The sequence below is a fragment of the Tasmannia lanceolata genome, unplaced genomic scaffold (assembly GCF_043159265.1).
Source record: "Tasmannia lanceolata isolate RefF3 unplaced genomic scaffold, GAP_Taslan_0.1 ptg000007l, whole genome shotgun sequence".
Classification (NCBI taxonomy): domain Eukaryota; kingdom Viridiplantae; phylum Streptophyta; class Magnoliopsida; order Canellales; family Winteraceae; genus Tasmannia; species Tasmannia lanceolata.
The window spans coordinates 13,244,408-13,260,974 of NW_027518684.1; the positions used below are offsets into that span (position 1 = coordinate 13,244,408).

The following is a 16,567-nucleotide window of genomic DNA, read 5'->3' on the forward strand; positions in this document are numbered from 1 at the left end:
TGCTATATGATTCTCATCTAAATGCAAATGGTCCCTTAGACTAATGCAGGTTTGCCTACATCCTAGTTTACTAGGCTTGTCCTAGGGAAAGATTGGGTGACTAGTGTAACTAGACCTATGGCACGGTTGCTATACATAGCAAACGTCCGTGATGAGGCTGGACTCCTAACTCTAGGACTCCCTAAAACCTAAGACTCCCTAAAACTTAGGACACGACACGACACCGGTGTTCCTAAATTGGGCTCTAAGGGTCCTTACGACGGAAACCGTAATCCAACGGTTCCGAGAGACACGAGGTGAATCGATTTCAGTTCTTGAGGTTAGTGAAAAAAGGGATGGAAGAGATGATGAAATAGTGTGAGGGAATGAGAAAGATAGAGAAAGGTGCGACTGAACTTGGGAGTGCCAAATTGCCTACGTACCCCGCGATGGGGATCAAGCCACACGTAGTTCCGCTGGGGAGGTTACTTGGATTTTGGAAAACAGAATTGGTATTTGGATCAGGAATCGGGTTTGTATTTGAGCATTGGACTTGAGATTCAGAAACATTGATTTATCAATGGGATTTTGGAATTGGGAATTTGCATCAAAGAATTGAGCATATAGGAATCATCAAGGGTTTGAATTTTGGGAATTCAAAATGGGCGGGCTTATGAGATTCGGCCAAATGGATTCAGACATGCGACTCAGATTGTGTTGGGATATGACTTGGTTAGGCAAAAGGGAGGAAGTTCTATTAGGTGTAAACGGGCATTAGTAGAATAGGGGAATGACTCGGTTGTGACATGGAAGGCCGCCACTTGGTCGAATGCGACTCGGTTGCATTGGGATGGGTTGATTAAGGAATTGGATTGAGTCAACTAAGGGGAGAGTCCAATCGGTTAAAGAGGTTGAGCATACTCGACTAGAGAGTTGGGTCAACTCGACTAGGGAGGTTGGCTAGAGTTGACTCAGTTGAGCTGGGTTGGGATCCCACTTGGTTGGATTGTATTGGGGCGATTTGACTTAAGCTGCAGGTGGCCTGGCTGGGTTAGATTTAATGTAACCAGATTTATGGATAAATGGTGTGCCTCAGTGAGTGGACAAAGGTATGGCTTGGGTTGATGTGACTCGGTTATAGGGTTTAAGGCTTATGGGTATGGGGTTTAGTGAGTTGGGTCTAAGTTAGGAGCAAATCCGAGACTAGCCATGGTCTAACCAGGAGGAAGCAGGGTACAAACCAGGGTGCGGACCAGGGTGCACCAGGGTGCGAACCAGCAGGGAACCAGGGTGCGAACCAGCAGGGGAACCAGGGTGCAACCAGCAGGGAACCTGGGTGCAACCAGCAGCGAACCTGGGTGCAACCAGGGTCTAACCAGAGTGCAAACCAGCAGGGAACCAGGGTGCGAACCAGTATCGAACCTGGGTGCAACCAGCAACGAACCTGGGTGCAACCAGGGTCTAACCAGAGGCTAACCAGGGGGAACCAGGGTGTGAACCAGGGTACGAACCAGAGTACAACCAGGGGCTGGCCAGGGTGCGAACCAGGGTGCGAATTAGTAGGGAACCAGAGTGCGAACCAGCAGGGAACCAGGGTGCGAACCAGCAGGGAACCAGGGTGCAACCAGTATCGAACCTGGGTGCAACCAGCAGCGAACCTGGGTGCAACCAGGAGCTAACCAGAGGCTAACCAGGGGGAACCAGGGTGTGAACCATTAGGGAAAAATAAAAATGAAGATCAGATGGGTTAAGAGAAGAGGGAAACATGTATAACTTCAAAGTCTACCATCAAGAAGAATATGAGTAAAGATTGATCCTAGATGCTTCCTAACATGGTTTTTCTTTTAAAGTAAAAGATATGCATGAAAACAGACCCTACATAAAATTGAAATAAATGCCTACCTCTTTGAAAACCCACTTTGTGTTTGATTTTTCTTTGATGTTAATTCCTTGAAGATGATTCCTTGCTTGATAATGACCGCTTTTGATATATATCACCCAACGTATAAAATCACCCGATCCGGCAAGGATGGCCGAACCCTTGAAGAGATGAGGGAGAGGGATGAGTTTTCTAAGAGAGGGGTTCTTTTTTTTCTTCTCTTCTTCCTTCTTTTGGATGGTGGGATGAGAGGGTATTTATAGGAGAATGGGATAGGAGGTTAGGTGAGGTTAGGTGAGGTTAGGTGAGGTTAGGTAAGGTTAGGTGAGGTTAGGTGGTTAGGTGAGGTTAGGTGAGGTTAGGTGAGGTTTGGATGGTTAGGATGAGAGGAGAGGTTAGGTGAGGTTAGGTGAGGTTTGGATGGTTAGGATGAGAGGAGAGGTTAGGTGATTTTGGATGGTTAGACCCAGGTCAAGATCTGCCATTGATCTAACGATTTACGGAAATCGGGTCTCGGAATGGAATCAGGGTCCGGGCTATGAAGTGACCCTAGCTTATTTTGTCCCGATTGATGATCCGTAAAGTCAGATCAAGATATTAATGACCTAAAACATATAAATCAATGATAGAGGGGGTTCTCACATGGATTTAACACACTAAATTCACCAATCAGGGTATTTTTCAATTTTTCGGATCTAATCATCTCACCAGGTACATCTCTTTATCATTTTGTTTTTTCAAAAAATTTGAGGATGCATACTTTACCAATGAAATTCTACGGATCAATATATTAGGTTATTGTTGGTTAAAGTAAGGCAAAATGTGGGTGTCTACACATGCATAATGTAAGGAGGGTGAAAATATCATCGCCCTTCTTTTTTCGGTACAGATTGCGCTTTCTAATTTTTCTTACACCCGGTCACTTTATCAGAGATACATAAATTATATTTAAAATAATTTAATCAAGAGGAAAGTGTTTTTGAGCTCGCGATAAAAAAAAAAACTCATGTGACCCCAAAAATTTTTGGGGTCATCCAAAGCATTCATTTTAAAAGCCCTTACATGGATAGGGTGCCTGCAAAAACTCAAGTCCATAGGACCATCCTAGCCCTTCCATTTGTGGAGGGAAAAAATGGGCAGATCTGTAGAGAAACAATATATGTCCATTTTCCCCTCCAATTTTGAATGGGTTAGGATGATCCTATGGTCCTAATTTTTGGCACACACCCTATCCATGTAAGAGCCTTTCAAATGAATGATTTGGATAACCTAATTTTTGGTACACACCCACATGAGTTTTAAAGATATTTGACTGTTTACCTCCTTGACTTTGATTATTTTCTTCCCTTTCTCATCTTGTAGTTGTTTCTTTGCTTTCTTGACTTCCTTTGTTGTGTCCCCTTTTTACTCTTTAATAAAATTTCATCATTTAAAAAAATATTCTTGGGGAAAAAATTCAAGGTCAAGTCAATTTGTAATTTTCTTTTAAGACATGGAAAACTTTCGATTTTGGAAAATAACTTTTATGCAAAAATGAATTTTCAAAATTCTGAAAATTTTATTTTTTAGGCTCTGTTTCTTTGAACATAAAATGAGCATAAAACAAATTTTACACCTAGTTTTTAGTGGAAAAAAATTAACATAATAATTGCTTCACACCCATTTTATACAAAAGGAAACAAGGCCTTGAGGAAAAAAATTTCAATAAAAATTCCTTATAGATAAAACTTTCCATAGAGAGAATTTCACCTCACCACCACCAACGGCATGTTTGGCTACCATGAATTTTATTTTATTTTTTTTGTAGGAATATTAGCTTACCCAATGGTGAGGGAGGGTCAGGGTGGGAAGGGATGACTGAGAAGGGGAGCCTCAAAAATAAGGAAACAAACAACTCAACCCAAAATGTGATTGATTTTTCCTTGTCTTTCAGCCACTTTTTACCCTCTACTCATTCGTGCCCTCTGAAATCTCTCGAACTCGTACCCGCCCTACCGCTCCGTCCCCCCTTTGAGAAACTAATTTATCATGAAAAAAATTCAAGGTTGCCAAACACGGCCTAAGACTATGTTTGTTTGATATTATGTCAACTGATTGTGAGTCCAAAACCAATTATTGGACTCGAGATTAAACATAAATTTGAGTCCAATAATTGGTTTTGGACTCGCAATCGGTTGGCATAATCGTAAACGGACAGGGCCTAATGTGTCCAAAACTGATTATTGAACTCAAAATTAAAGGTCAATTATGAGTCCAGTAATCAGTTTGATTCTCAATCAATTCTTAAAATCCAAAGGCCCTGTTCGTTTTAGATTGTGAGATAAAGGACTATAAAAATTAAAAGTTTAGCTTCTTTAGCAGAGCTCTTGATCGGGTGTTCTCAACAGCATCTGTCTGGGCTTATCGCTGCCAATCAAATCAACAGTTTTGATCACTTACACAGAGAAGTGATATATTCACTCCCTTTAATTCCCCGGGCCACTCCCTCTAGCATATTTAAGACCAAGATTTTCAGTTTCGGAGGTAATTTCGAGGGTAACCGAAACCGAAACCGAAATTTTCGCCAAAATTCAGTAAAGGCGCTCGCTCAAAATGTCGTCCTTTTGGGCCAAAATTTCGGCTGAAATTCTGTAAAGGGATCAAAATTTCGCCGAATTTAATATTTCGACCAAAATTTGGTCCACTTCGGAAATTTCGGTTTCGGAGCGTTTCAGTTTCGGTCCTCACCGAAATCCAAAATTTCAGTCCGAAATTTCGGATTTCAACTAAAATTTAAAACCTTGTTTAAGACTACTCTTTTTACACTAAAAGAAGTGGCCCAGAAAAATGGGGTGAATATATCATTTCCCCTTGAATATGTCAGAAGCTAGACCAAATAAGTGTCGTTTAGGAAGGAACATAATTACATAAAAGTGAGTTTCTTCACAAGATTTTTCTTATCTTATATGCAACATAAAAATGCATGGGAAATCTATTCACTTCCTTCCAAGCAAGTAAAGTCCAAAACTTCAACTAAAGAGGGTGCCATAATTATCACTTACAAAACCAAATCAAACTCTGGGATCTGCTTGATCATTTTCATTCATGAAATTTGGAAGTCTGCATAAAGGAAAAGAAATCAAAATTGACTGAAAATTGATGCTTATATCTAAATAAATTAATAAGCACAAGGAGTTCTGCTGACAATCTGCATCCAAGAAGCAATATGGGCAAAAAATTCCAGCAATGTCATTAATTATTTATCGATCTCCCAAATGATACCACCATCCTCTGCAATGCCAAGAAAGATAGCTTAAAACTTTGCCCCTAAGAACTGCAAGAATATATAACTAAATGCAACAGAGAATTAACAATCCTGTTGCGAAACAACCAATTACTCCAAAAGCTTAAGCTGTTAGAGTTGTGTTATTTAATCATTTATACTCCAACACTACGCCTCACGTGAGGCCCCTCCTTTTCTGGGTTGGCTGTACACGTGGATATTTTATCAAGGGGATTTTGGGTTTTGAACCCAAGATCTGCCGTGAGGCAATAGCTCTGATACCATGTGAAACAACCAATTACTCCAAAAGCATAAGCTGTTAGAGTTGGTGTTATTTAATCATTTATACTTTAACACCTATGTAATCCATGAATGCTCCACTTTTTTTTATTTTGTTAATTTCAGTTATCAGTCAGTTAGTAAACAAAAAGTACATATGCTAGTGACGATATGCAACACACCTCGGATTTTTTTGTTAATCCAAACTTCAACTAGCATCCCAGCGCCAACTCCTGCAGCACAGATTGCCCCATAGATGGCGATGGTGGAGGGTAGGGATCTTCGAGGAAGAAAATAGTAATCTGGGACTTGCCTAACCTTTCTTGGAAGCCGCTTTTTAGGGATTACTCCACTAGATTCATCGGCTACATGATTGCCCAAGGTTTTCCAATCCATGCCTTTTAACATGTCTTTAGAGTCCTCAGTTCCCATGGCAAAAAGCCACTAGGTATTGGATCCTACAAAGGAAGATGCAAATTTGAAGTGAAAGTAGTATTAACAAATTCACAAAAAAGGAGGAACAATATAGTTTAAGATAAACATATGAAAGGATGATACGCAAAGAACAGAAAACTGTATTTTGATTATTTTAAAAGGATGAAGCACATAGGCACTTATGGGGGTGACCTCCATTTGGCTGTCATGGCCCAGACTTGAGCCAGACTGTCAGAGCTAGGTTGTGTCTTGGTCATGATCCCACTAAGGGCCTATTTGGTTGGCAGGAAAGATTTTGACAACCCATATGTATAATAATCATGTGTCTCGGACCCCATATGTCTACTAATTATGGATCTATTAATAAGGCCAAGAACCAACCGTTAGCGGGGCTAAGATGGACAATCCAACTACCTAAAACCAATTGGCCACACATCTATAGTAGTGAGTTATATACTATTGAGGCCGAGGCTTACATAGAAGGCCTAATAGCAAAAAAAATGGACCCACATGTATAATAATCAGTGATCTGTTAGTGGGGCTAAGATGGAGGGCCCAATGCCCAAAATCCAGTAGGACCACTTGTAAACTAATGAGTGCTCTAGTAGTGGATAACAAGCATAGCATTACTAAGAAAATGTCAACCAAAAAAATTTAACTTCAATACTTTCCTGAAATTTTTATCACATCGGACCCCCCATTCATTACAAGTTACAAGATAAAAATATAATATGATAATATAACAAGTTATTAGAAATAAGCATAACATCATGCACATTTTTGAAGCTCCTCTAGCATCATTACTGCTTTGGAATCCTTTTTTCATGAAGGGCAGTGCATTAATAAAATATAGAGGGAAGTGTACAAACTGACCGAGAAGGTTAGCAAAGAAGAAACTAAGAGCTACGAAATAACAAGGAAATCAACAAACAAAGCCTTCACGGGTGGGGGGGAGAGAATAAAAAAGTTCAAGCTCCCTCCCTTCTAGAAACTCCTCCTCTAGCCAATCTATCGGCATCCGAATTAGCCGATCTTTTCACGTGTTGGAAGGATACTTCTAACCCCTCAACACGATCCATGATCTAATCAATCCAGCAGGAAAACCCTCCATGGGAACGAGCAGCTCCCCTTCCCCCATCAGATCACATTGAGGGAGTCTCCCTCCACAATCACTCTAGCCGTGGCGGACGACTCCATAAACCTAATGCCTTGAAGAACAGCACTGATCTCCGCTTCATTTGAGTCTGCAATCCCGATAGGACCTGAGAAGGCCCACAATGTTGCACCTTCCTCATCTCATAGAAGGCCACCCACACCTGCGGGGCCGGGGTTTCCCAAGCTAGATCCGTCGAAGTTTAGCTTGAAGAAACCCCACAGAGGAGGAGCCCATCTTGCAGTCACGTGCTCTATATGGTCTCCACCTGAGCACACTATTTTCAGACCATGCCATAGGTCATACGCAAAAACAAATAACTGGGGAGGGCCCTAATCCAAGATACGGTCAACGCAAATTACGCAATGACCTTCGTAAAGATAAATTGAGAACTTTTAGCCACAACACTATCGCATTTCTTTCTTTCCACAATACCCAGATTGTCGCCAGTAATGGCACCTGCATAGTAGGTGTCAACGCAACGATTGCTTTGGAATCTTAGAAACCGATCATCCCCCATAATCACCAACTATTTGTTGCAGTGGCCATTGTTTCCTCAATACCTACAGCATAGGGCTCTGTAGCATAGCAATGAGACTATTAGTAAGAGAGGACAATAGTCTGCCACCCTTTTGAGGTGTTTGGGCCTCCAATATAGGCTTCAAAAGCCTGACTGTGTAGTGGTCACACATAGGAGTGCTTGATGCAGTAATATTATGGAGTGTATGTAGACAGTAGACTCCACATTGTGGATTACACCAAATATGGATGACGGATGGGCCCACTGCAGTGTTGAAACTCATGGGTTTATAGGCATTCAACTTAAAACAGCAGGGAAAATAATGACAGAAGAGAGGTTTTACAGGGCACACTGTGTGTTAAGAAAGGACTATGGACAGTCGGACACAGTCATTTCATGTGGATGATGTCCATAGTTAGATCTGTTGTTGGGTAGAGGCCCAAGTCAAGAGGGTGATTCATCTACAATAAGGGGGATTTACCCAAGAAGAGGCACTTAGAGTCTCACTGCACTTGACAATGTAAGAGTTTATGCTCCTCTGTAGTGGATTGAAATCCACATAATAGAGAGGTATAGCACCCCTGAATATAAACTTGTAGAGTTCTGCTTAGATGAGTAAAACCCATATATAGAGAGAGAAGCTTAGAGTACACACTACACTAGATTGTGCAAGACAGACACTCATCTTAATGGATGACAAATCACGAGTTTAGAGGGAAATTCCTATTTTCTGTCAACATGTTGGTTTCTGCATGGAAAAGTGAGGTTTTTACCATGTCAAGGAGGATCTTGTCCTCACCGTTCAAAAAAAAAAAAAACACTTAGTCCTCATTTTGGGAGCTAAACCCCTCTAACACTTGCGAGGAACAAGTAACCCCAGAGGGTTGCGAAGAAGCTATTAGTCACAGATTCCATCCAGACGAGCTCATTTCATTGGTTTATGCTTTTTAAACACCACAAGCACTAGTTTTGGAAATGGAACCAGAGGCGCATTTACATCAAAAAAAAAAGAAGGAAGCTACCATTTCACCAATAGATCCCGCGGCTAATGCATGGACAGGAGCAACCAAGGCGGGAAAGCCAGTGGTTGTCCTATAATCAGTGTACGAAAGGGCCAAGACCTCACCCCATGAAGGACTTCTCAGCCATGAAAGAAGAGCCCAAAGAGTCTTGCAATGGTGGGCATTTCCCACTTTTACAGAGATAAAAGTGATCTAACTGACCAGTGGGCATGTAGCAAAAATATAAGAGAAAATACACATTAGCATGAGATAATCCTTTACCTATCTACAGCTGAAACTAAACCTAAACATATGTACTTTCACCAATCACATGAGGTTGCTGAAAATGGAGCAAAAAACGTTACCGAACATCAGGGTATCTTAACAACAGGTCCATTCTGAAACCTCATCCCATGAAGGACTTCTCAGCCATGAAAGAAGAGCCCAAAGGGTCTTGCAATGGTGGGCATTTCCCACTTTTACAGAGATAAAAGTGATCTAACTGACCAGTGGGCATGTAGCACAAATATAAGAGAAAATACACATTAGCATGAGATAATCCTTAACCTATCTACAGCTGAAACTAAACCTAAACATATGTACTTTCACCAATCACATGAGGTTGCTGAAAATGGAGCAAAAAACATTACCGAACATCAGGGTATCTTAACAACAGGTCCATTCTGAAATAGACATTGCAGACATAACATGATGTAGCACAAATTAAGAAGTCGTTCACACCAGAAATTGGGTAAGGATGGCCATTGAAGAAAAGAATTTATTATGAATTGTGGTGCTTTAATCTGAATTTAGGAATATTTTTATTGGTTTTAGAAAGTCCAAGGTAGATAATAGGCAAACTTCTCCATACTAGATCCCAAAATTTATGCATATGGTGTCATCAGTGGTTACTCCACATTCATACTTACCACAATGCTTTTTCCAAAGTTACCTATCAACCTGAAAAGGTTTCAAACCATCTAAAGAGTAGTCTGAGACATTTCATCCCTCTTCCTTAGGGGTGCAATCACCATCCAACCTAATCGTTTTACGTAATGGAATCAAGAGACACGCAGATGCCGTCCTCTTTTTCTCTAATTAGAATATTGTGCATGTTAATCATGAATCAAATGTATTGTCATAATTACCAACTTCTTGTGTGAAATGTTTTAAACTAATACTTTGTTGTTACAAGGAAAACGTGTAGGGTGTGCTTGGGTGTCACTTTGAAATAGTTATTGATTATTTGTAAAACTTCTCTAGCTCAAAACAAATAAATAAAATGAAGATGAAATTGGCAAATGAATCCATTTGGACACTCCTCATTTGTTACCCATTTACTTCCCATTTATTACCCATCTTCTATAAACCCCTTTGAATCCCATTTTTCTTAACTCCCCAGCAATTCCCACTTCTCGATTCCTGGTTTGGAGAATTTAATGCTTTCCCCACACTTTTCCTTCACAACCAAACAGCCCATGGAAAGTGAACTTTCCATCCAATTCACGACCACTTCACTCGTGCTACTTCACTCCAGTCCCCTTTCCAGGGGGTGTTTACAACCAAATGAACCTAGTGTCCGTCTGATTGGAATTCCATTGGAAAATGGCACAAACTACACCTGATGGAATGGACTCCCTCATTTGGTTACATGTTTTGAAAAAAAAGAAGCAAACCCTCTGTCTTGCTTGCCGTCTGACATGGAACCCGTTTCCTCCACCTAAGAGAAAAGTAGTACTTGGAAATTTCTCTCCTCTCTCTGTCTCATTCTCTTTGTCCTCCGCCAAGACAAAGAAAGAAATAATAGAGAATAAATTACCCAAAAAAAAAAAATTCATTATCAATATTGCAAGAAGCCTCTTAGAGGTCCAAGGCAACTTTGTTAGTCGATGAAGATAAGAACACTCTGAGACTCATCCATCGTCCATATACTATCAAATGGACAAAGAAATTATTACAATATTTGATGGTTGGAAGCTCAATATATCAACTTTCAGAAATGTGAGGGATGAGTATTATCAATATTTTATTAAAGAATATGTTTGAATTGGATGATTCCCAGTGCGTGACAGATAAGGATTCTCCCAGTGCGTGACAGATAAGGATTCCCCTGGTTGGAAGAGGATTTGAGATCGGATCTGGAAGCTCCTTTCTCTAAAGTTGAGTGAGCAATCTTTTCTTTCCAAAGAAATACAACCCTCCTTTTTTTTCTTTTTTGAATGGCTCTATCCATGCCTCTGTAATTGCTTTTATTCCTATAGCCAAGAATTCAACTGACATGGGAGCCAACCCATTGGCCTTGTTAGCATGTTTACAAGATAATGGCTAGATTATGGCTAGATTGCTGCTTCCTGGGCTGTGTCATGGGTCACTTAGTTGAGCCCAACCAGAGTTTCATTATGAGAGATCTAATCTGAGACACGGTGTTGATGGCTAATACGGTAATGGATGCAGCATACAAACCTGGTTTTGAGAGTATGCTCATTAGGATTGACCTGGAGAAAGACAAAGCTTATGATTGTATTGAATGGCTGGTCCTTGTGTTGGCACTAGGAAGTATGGGTATGGTATGAAACCAAAATGGATATAGTGGTGTATATCTACCTTATTTTCTATAATAAACAGTGGCAGGCAGGGTGGTAATCTTAATGTGAAACAGGGAATATGACAAAGTCTACTTAGGACAAGGATGTGATCAGATGGACTTAGGGAGGATCTTTTTCTTTATGAGCAATAATAGAGAACATTATTGATCATGGTTATTGATCATGGGAAAAATACATGAAAAGTCTGCTTGGGACAAGGTTTCCCGGCACAGCCCTTAGAAAAAAAATATGAAGAACCCAAAATCTGAGGTCTGCTCATCGAGATCAAGGACTGCCTCAACCTCGAAATGGCTTCAAACCATCTAAAAACCATTCTTAGACACTTCATCTCTACTTCCTAGTCGTTTTTTTTCCATGAGATCAACAGACTCAAAGATGTCTTCTTCTTTTTTCTGATTAGACGATTTTACATGTTATTCCCAAATCAAATGTATTGGCATAATAACCAACTTCAGGTGTGGAATGTTGTATATTAATAGTGTGTTGTTATATGGAAAACTTGTAGGGTGTGCTTAAGTGCAAACCCAAATTACATGTTGGTCCTTCTTTTGACTGTTTATCTAAAAAAGGCCTTGGTTGCAATATTGTTGCACATCCAAAAGCGTCAGTAACAAGCTAGCTTACCAACAGTCACTGTGAAATAATGATTGATTATTTGTAAAACTTCTCTCACTCAAAAAATAAATGAAATAAAGATGAGCTTGGCAAATGAACATGACATATGAATCCACTATGTCACTCTTCTGAAGGAATAAATTAACGAATAATTCGATAAATTAAAACTATTAAATAGAGATATAGTCAAACTGATATGATCTATGGATAAAGAACAGGAAACTCAAATGATACTGAGTTGTTTCACCAAAATTTTCAGTACTCCAATGGAAAAATCAACCAAGGTTAAAGGGAGTCGACATGGGCGAGTTAACGATTGACGAAGTACATGTTTCATTAACTTGGGCCAATCAAAGGAGGTTTGATTGATTTGGTAGGGGCACAGGGCAAAACTCGGACTTGGACAAGAACATGGCCAAGGTAAAGAGAGTCAACTCATGCAAGTCGACAATTAACTCGGGGAGGTTTTAAACAGTGGGTTAACCCCATTTACAAATGAGGACCAAAGGTGGAAGAAAAAATAACATCAAGAATGGAAGAACCCCAACTCATAGCTAGCAGATATCACGTACTTTACAGCCAATCTTCTCTTCATTGAATGTGATTTCTCATTGAAATATTCGAAATTTCTATGTGGAATTTTTTGGGTTTCCATGGGATCTCCCCTGATTTTGTTGGGTTGATGCATCAGAGATTAAAACAAGTTTCTCCTCTGCAATAAACCTCAAAAGAAAGCTTCCTCATTCCTGCTTGGTTGGCATTCTTATGTTTCATGGAATTGTAATTTCTGTCGTTTGGTAGACGTTGATTACCATTTTGATTGAAGACAAAATCTCTTTGAGGCATTTTACCGAACACTCTTCGTGCATCAATAATAGAATCAATGTACAAATATATTTTTAATCAAAGAACTACGCACAAATACATTCATCTCTAAAGAAAGCTTCCTTGTTCTCCCTTGGTTGAAATCCTTATGTTTCCTGGAATTCTAAATTCTGTTGTTTGATTGATGTTGATTACCATTTTGATAGAAGACAAAATCTCTTTAACGCATTTTATCAAACACTCTTCGTACATCAATAATATACTCAGTGTGTTAATACATTTTTAATCAAGGGACTACCTACAAATGAAATCATCTCAAAACCATTCAACCGACGTGTCTCATGAATCAATCTACCCAATGTTACACCAGATAAAACAAAACACAAACACGAATATGAACCAACCCATCACGAATTTACCACAAATCTTTTAATCGTCCAATTCCAGGGCAGAGAATATAACCTTTCAGACCAATAGCATGTTTGTTATATCTAATATCCTAATTCCTGTAAGACCAATGCGTATAAAAAAACGCACAGAATAAAAGACAGAATAAAAAAAAAACGCACCGAGGTAAAACTTTCCTACAAATAAAAAAAGATTCTCTATCAGCAACTAGTAATAAGTGGGAACTTCTTTACTAGAATGTAACTATGTCATATACAATGTACCTGGAATAAGTGGAATCTTCTCAGCTCTTGTTAATGCATCCGCTAACACTCTCGAATCGGAAGTCGAACCCTCCCATCCGGCTAGGATATATGTGAATTTTAAGTCAAAGTCACAGGCCGCCAAAACATTTTGAGCAAAATGCTTACGACAAAAGTAGGCAGGTTTGTCTTCAATACGTACTTTAGCACGTATGTATGTCCCGTCTATTGCACCGATGCAATCCTTGAAATATGGCATCCACCTTGGATTCCCCTCAATCTGCGATGGTGTCTCACCTGTCGGTGGTTTGATGAAGAAATCTTGCATACCCAAAATTGCCTTTAGTACTTTGTTGAAATACGTAGAAACAGTTGCCCCTGAACGTCTAGCACATGCTCTAATAGTCCTAACCCTCTGATTATGTGCCACAATATGCAAGAAGATGGCAACTTGCTCCTCCACCTTACAATGGATTGTATCTTGTAGAGTTCTCGCCCGTTTAAATATTTCAACAAATTGACGAAAGCAGCTGACGTTCATCCGTAGCAAGTTATGACAATGTTCATCTGAATCGATGACAAAAGAAATGAACGTACGACGCGTTAAGTAATTGCTTTCATAGGGAGCTCTGAGAAGATACTTTTCGTAGTACTCTTTCCAAAGTACTAACATAGCAGCAGCAGCAGCCATTAGTAGTGCGACTGCTTGCCCAACTAGCTTATTCCTACGCTTCAACTCATCTCTTCGCATCAACTCTTTCTTCCTCCTCCTTATAGGACGACGGGGCATCTTACTCTAAATAAGAAGTTAATAAGTCAATGGAAATGACAACACAATAAAAAACAAGGCATCTTAAACACAACCACAAACAATCACACATCCATAAACCCTCCCTCCATAAAACCATCCATAAACCCCCTCCCTCCATAAAACTCTCCACAAATCACACATCCTTCCATAAACAACCACTCCATAAACCATCCATCCATAACCTATCCTTCCATAAACAACCCCTCAATAAACCATCCATCCATCCATCCAAGCACATCCAAACAACACACGCACAACCCCATTCATAAACCCTCCCTCCGTAAACAATCCATCCCTCCAAAACCATCCATAACACAATCACAAACAAGACACGCACAAATAATCCATCCATCCATAAACCCTCCCTCCATAAACAATCCATCCCTCTAAAACCATCCATATCCATCCATAACACAATCACAAACAAGACACACACAAACAATCCATCCATTCATAAACCCTCCCTCCATAAACATTCCATGCATCCACAACCCATCCCTCCAAAACCATCCATGACACAATCACAAATAAGAGACACAAACAATCCATCCATCCATAAACCCTCCCTCCATAAACAACCCATCCATCCATAACACAATCACAAACAAAACACACACAAACAATCCATCCATCCATCCATCCATATACTTCCATAACCATCCTCCAAACACATACAAGCACATCTACGTAAATACATTTATAATAGAAATGAAAGGGAAGAAATTAAGTGTGAGTGTTGATTACCTTGCAAAAAATGGAAAAGTTCTTGAAAAGGAAGCTCAGATGAGGACACGAACAACCTGCAAGACAGAGAAGAGCAAAAATGAATGAAAGGATTAACAGGAAGCCATCCCTCCACAATCTTACATTAACATCCATTCACAAACCATCCCTCCACCACATCCATCATTACAATACCAAGATCAAAATCATATGCAAAACCCTAGTTTTAAATTCCATACCAATACACTATAAATCTGATTTTCTATCGGATCCAACAAAACATGTCTTCTAATATCCAAAAACAGAAAACATGTCTTCTAAGCCCCAGCACAAAATGATGTGGTAGTATCCAAGCCCCTGGAAAAAACAGAAAAACAGACGTGATAGTATCTAAGCCCCAAAAAAATTAGGAAAAACTTAAATCTACAAATATCCGAAAACCACAAGGATAACCCTGGCTTTAGGGTAAAAAAATTAGCAAAGGATAACCCAAAATCACGCCCAAAAAATAAAGATTCAAGCCCACGAAGGATCCAAGCCCCAAAAAAAATCCCTCAAAAAATCGATAGATTGAAGCAAAAAAACAAAAAATAAAAAATAAACAAAGATTGAAGAACAAAAAAACATAGACCAAGGCATAAGAACAGAGTATATAGCCCCAAAAATATTTTAAAAAAAAAAAGAGGGGTAGAGGAGAAAGAGATGAGGCATACCTGTTTCTTGCCGAGGAAGAGCGCGAGGAGTGGAGTTTCCGCCGACGAGAGGTAGAAGATGAAGTTGTATGGGTCTGTTCAGTTGCGCATGCGATTCAGCCAATTGAGACACCAAAAATCCAAATCTCCGAAGAAAAAGGAATAAAATAAACAGGTTCTGCTGAAAAAATCGAAAAAAAATAACACAGAAAATAAAGAAAACGCAGAAAAATGGAGAAGAAATGGAAAAGGGGTTAGATCGAAAGATTCCAAATAAAAATATATCTATCCATACCTTAAAATCACAGATCTTAGCATATCCAACAAGAAGTCAAAAAAAAAAAAAAAAAAAATGCAAAACGAGGGAAAGAGGAGAAGGAGACAACGCCTACCTGTGCTACCCGAAGGGAGGAGGTGATAGCAGAAGGGAGGAGGTGGTAGCCGACGCGAGGAGTGGAGATCGCACCTCGATCTTGAAGTTGCAGACGAAGGAGAAGGAGAAGGAGAAGAAGGGTTTTAGGGCTTCGTTCGTAGTGTCTTCAAACAAAAGTTAATTTGGCGCTTTTTGTGACGGAAGTCGCGGAAAATAAAATGGAATCCGACTATATTTCACGGATTCAAAACGGCGGAAAATGCATTGCCACCCGAGATTAATCGGATTCCAGGTGGACGCGAGAAATCCGACCGCTTTCGGCTTTCCGCTGTCTGACTTTTGCCAACAAAACGACCATTTAAGTTCATTTCCACGGAAAAGGCCCTCCATTTCCGTTTCTTTTCCGTTTCACGGCACAACTGAACAGGCCCTAACAATCTTTATAAGGGAAATGATTTCACCGCTCCAATGTTTTGATAAACATGAGCTCCCATGTTTGTCGTGGGAGCGCTGAAATCATTTCCCTTATAAGGATTGTGAAAGTGTATATACACGACAAACATGGGAGCTCATGTTTATCAAAACATTGGAGCGCTGAAATCATTTCCCTTATAAGTGCTAACAAAGGCAAGAATGCAGTTAAGGCCACGTTTGGATACCTTATGTTTTTGTATTTGTATTTGGATTTGAGTTTTGGATACAAAATAAATCAATCATCTTCGTGCTCATGTTGTACAAGAGCTAGACCTGGCATACGGGTAACC

The 16,567-nt window shown here is 39.9% G+C and overlaps 1 protein-coding gene and 1 long non-coding RNA gene across 5 annotated transcripts; both read right to left on the reverse strand.

The window, feature by feature from the left end:
- Positions 1-4,819: 4,819 nt before the first annotated feature.
- Positions 4,820-5,857, reverse strand: LOC143881976 (uncharacterized). Its single transcript, XR_013252051.1, has 3 exons — positions 5,718-5,857; positions 5,582-5,632; positions 4,820-5,128 (listed from the first exon to the last, which is right to left on the reverse strand). It is a non-coding gene; the product is annotated as an uncharacterized LOC143881976 (long non-coding RNA).
- A 617-nt stretch (positions 5,858-6,474) lies between these two features.
- Positions 6,475-16,281, reverse strand: LOC143881975 (uncharacterized). Of its 4 annotated transcripts, none has more exons than XM_077385341.1 (5): positions 15,823-16,281; positions 15,452-15,525; positions 14,760-14,815; positions 13,226-14,000; positions 6,475-7,565 (listed from the first exon to the last, which is right to left on the reverse strand). In XM_077385341.1, exons 4-5 carry the CDS (start codon positions 13,992-13,994, stop codon positions 7,510-7,512), a joined length of 825 nt encoding a protein of 274 aa, XP_077241456.1. In that variant the 5' UTR covers positions 13,995-14,000; positions 14,760-14,815; positions 15,452-15,525; positions 15,823-16,281; the 3' UTR covers positions 6,475-7,509. The 4 variants fall into 4 exon arrangements, 3 of the variants coding, with proteins under 3 accessions (XP_077241456.1, XP_077241455.1, XP_077241454.1); XM_077385340.1 differs by having other exon boundaries at positions 15,452-15,608; positions 15,823-16,267; XM_077385339.1 differs by having other exon boundaries at positions 15,452-15,611; positions 15,823-16,226.
- Positions 16,282-16,567: the final 286 nt, after the last annotated feature.

What these genes read in the sequence shown, in the direction of transcription:
- LOC143881975 (XM_077385341.1), bottom strand. Translation starts at nt 13,994, where the DNA reads ATGCCCCGTCGTCCTATAAGGAGGAGGAAGAAAGAGTTGATGCGAAGA. An exon ending in GAAGATTCCACTTATTCCAG is followed by an intron (nt 7,566 to 13,225) that starts GTACATTGTATA and finishes GCTATGCTACAG; the next exon opens with AGCCCTATGCTGTAGGTATT.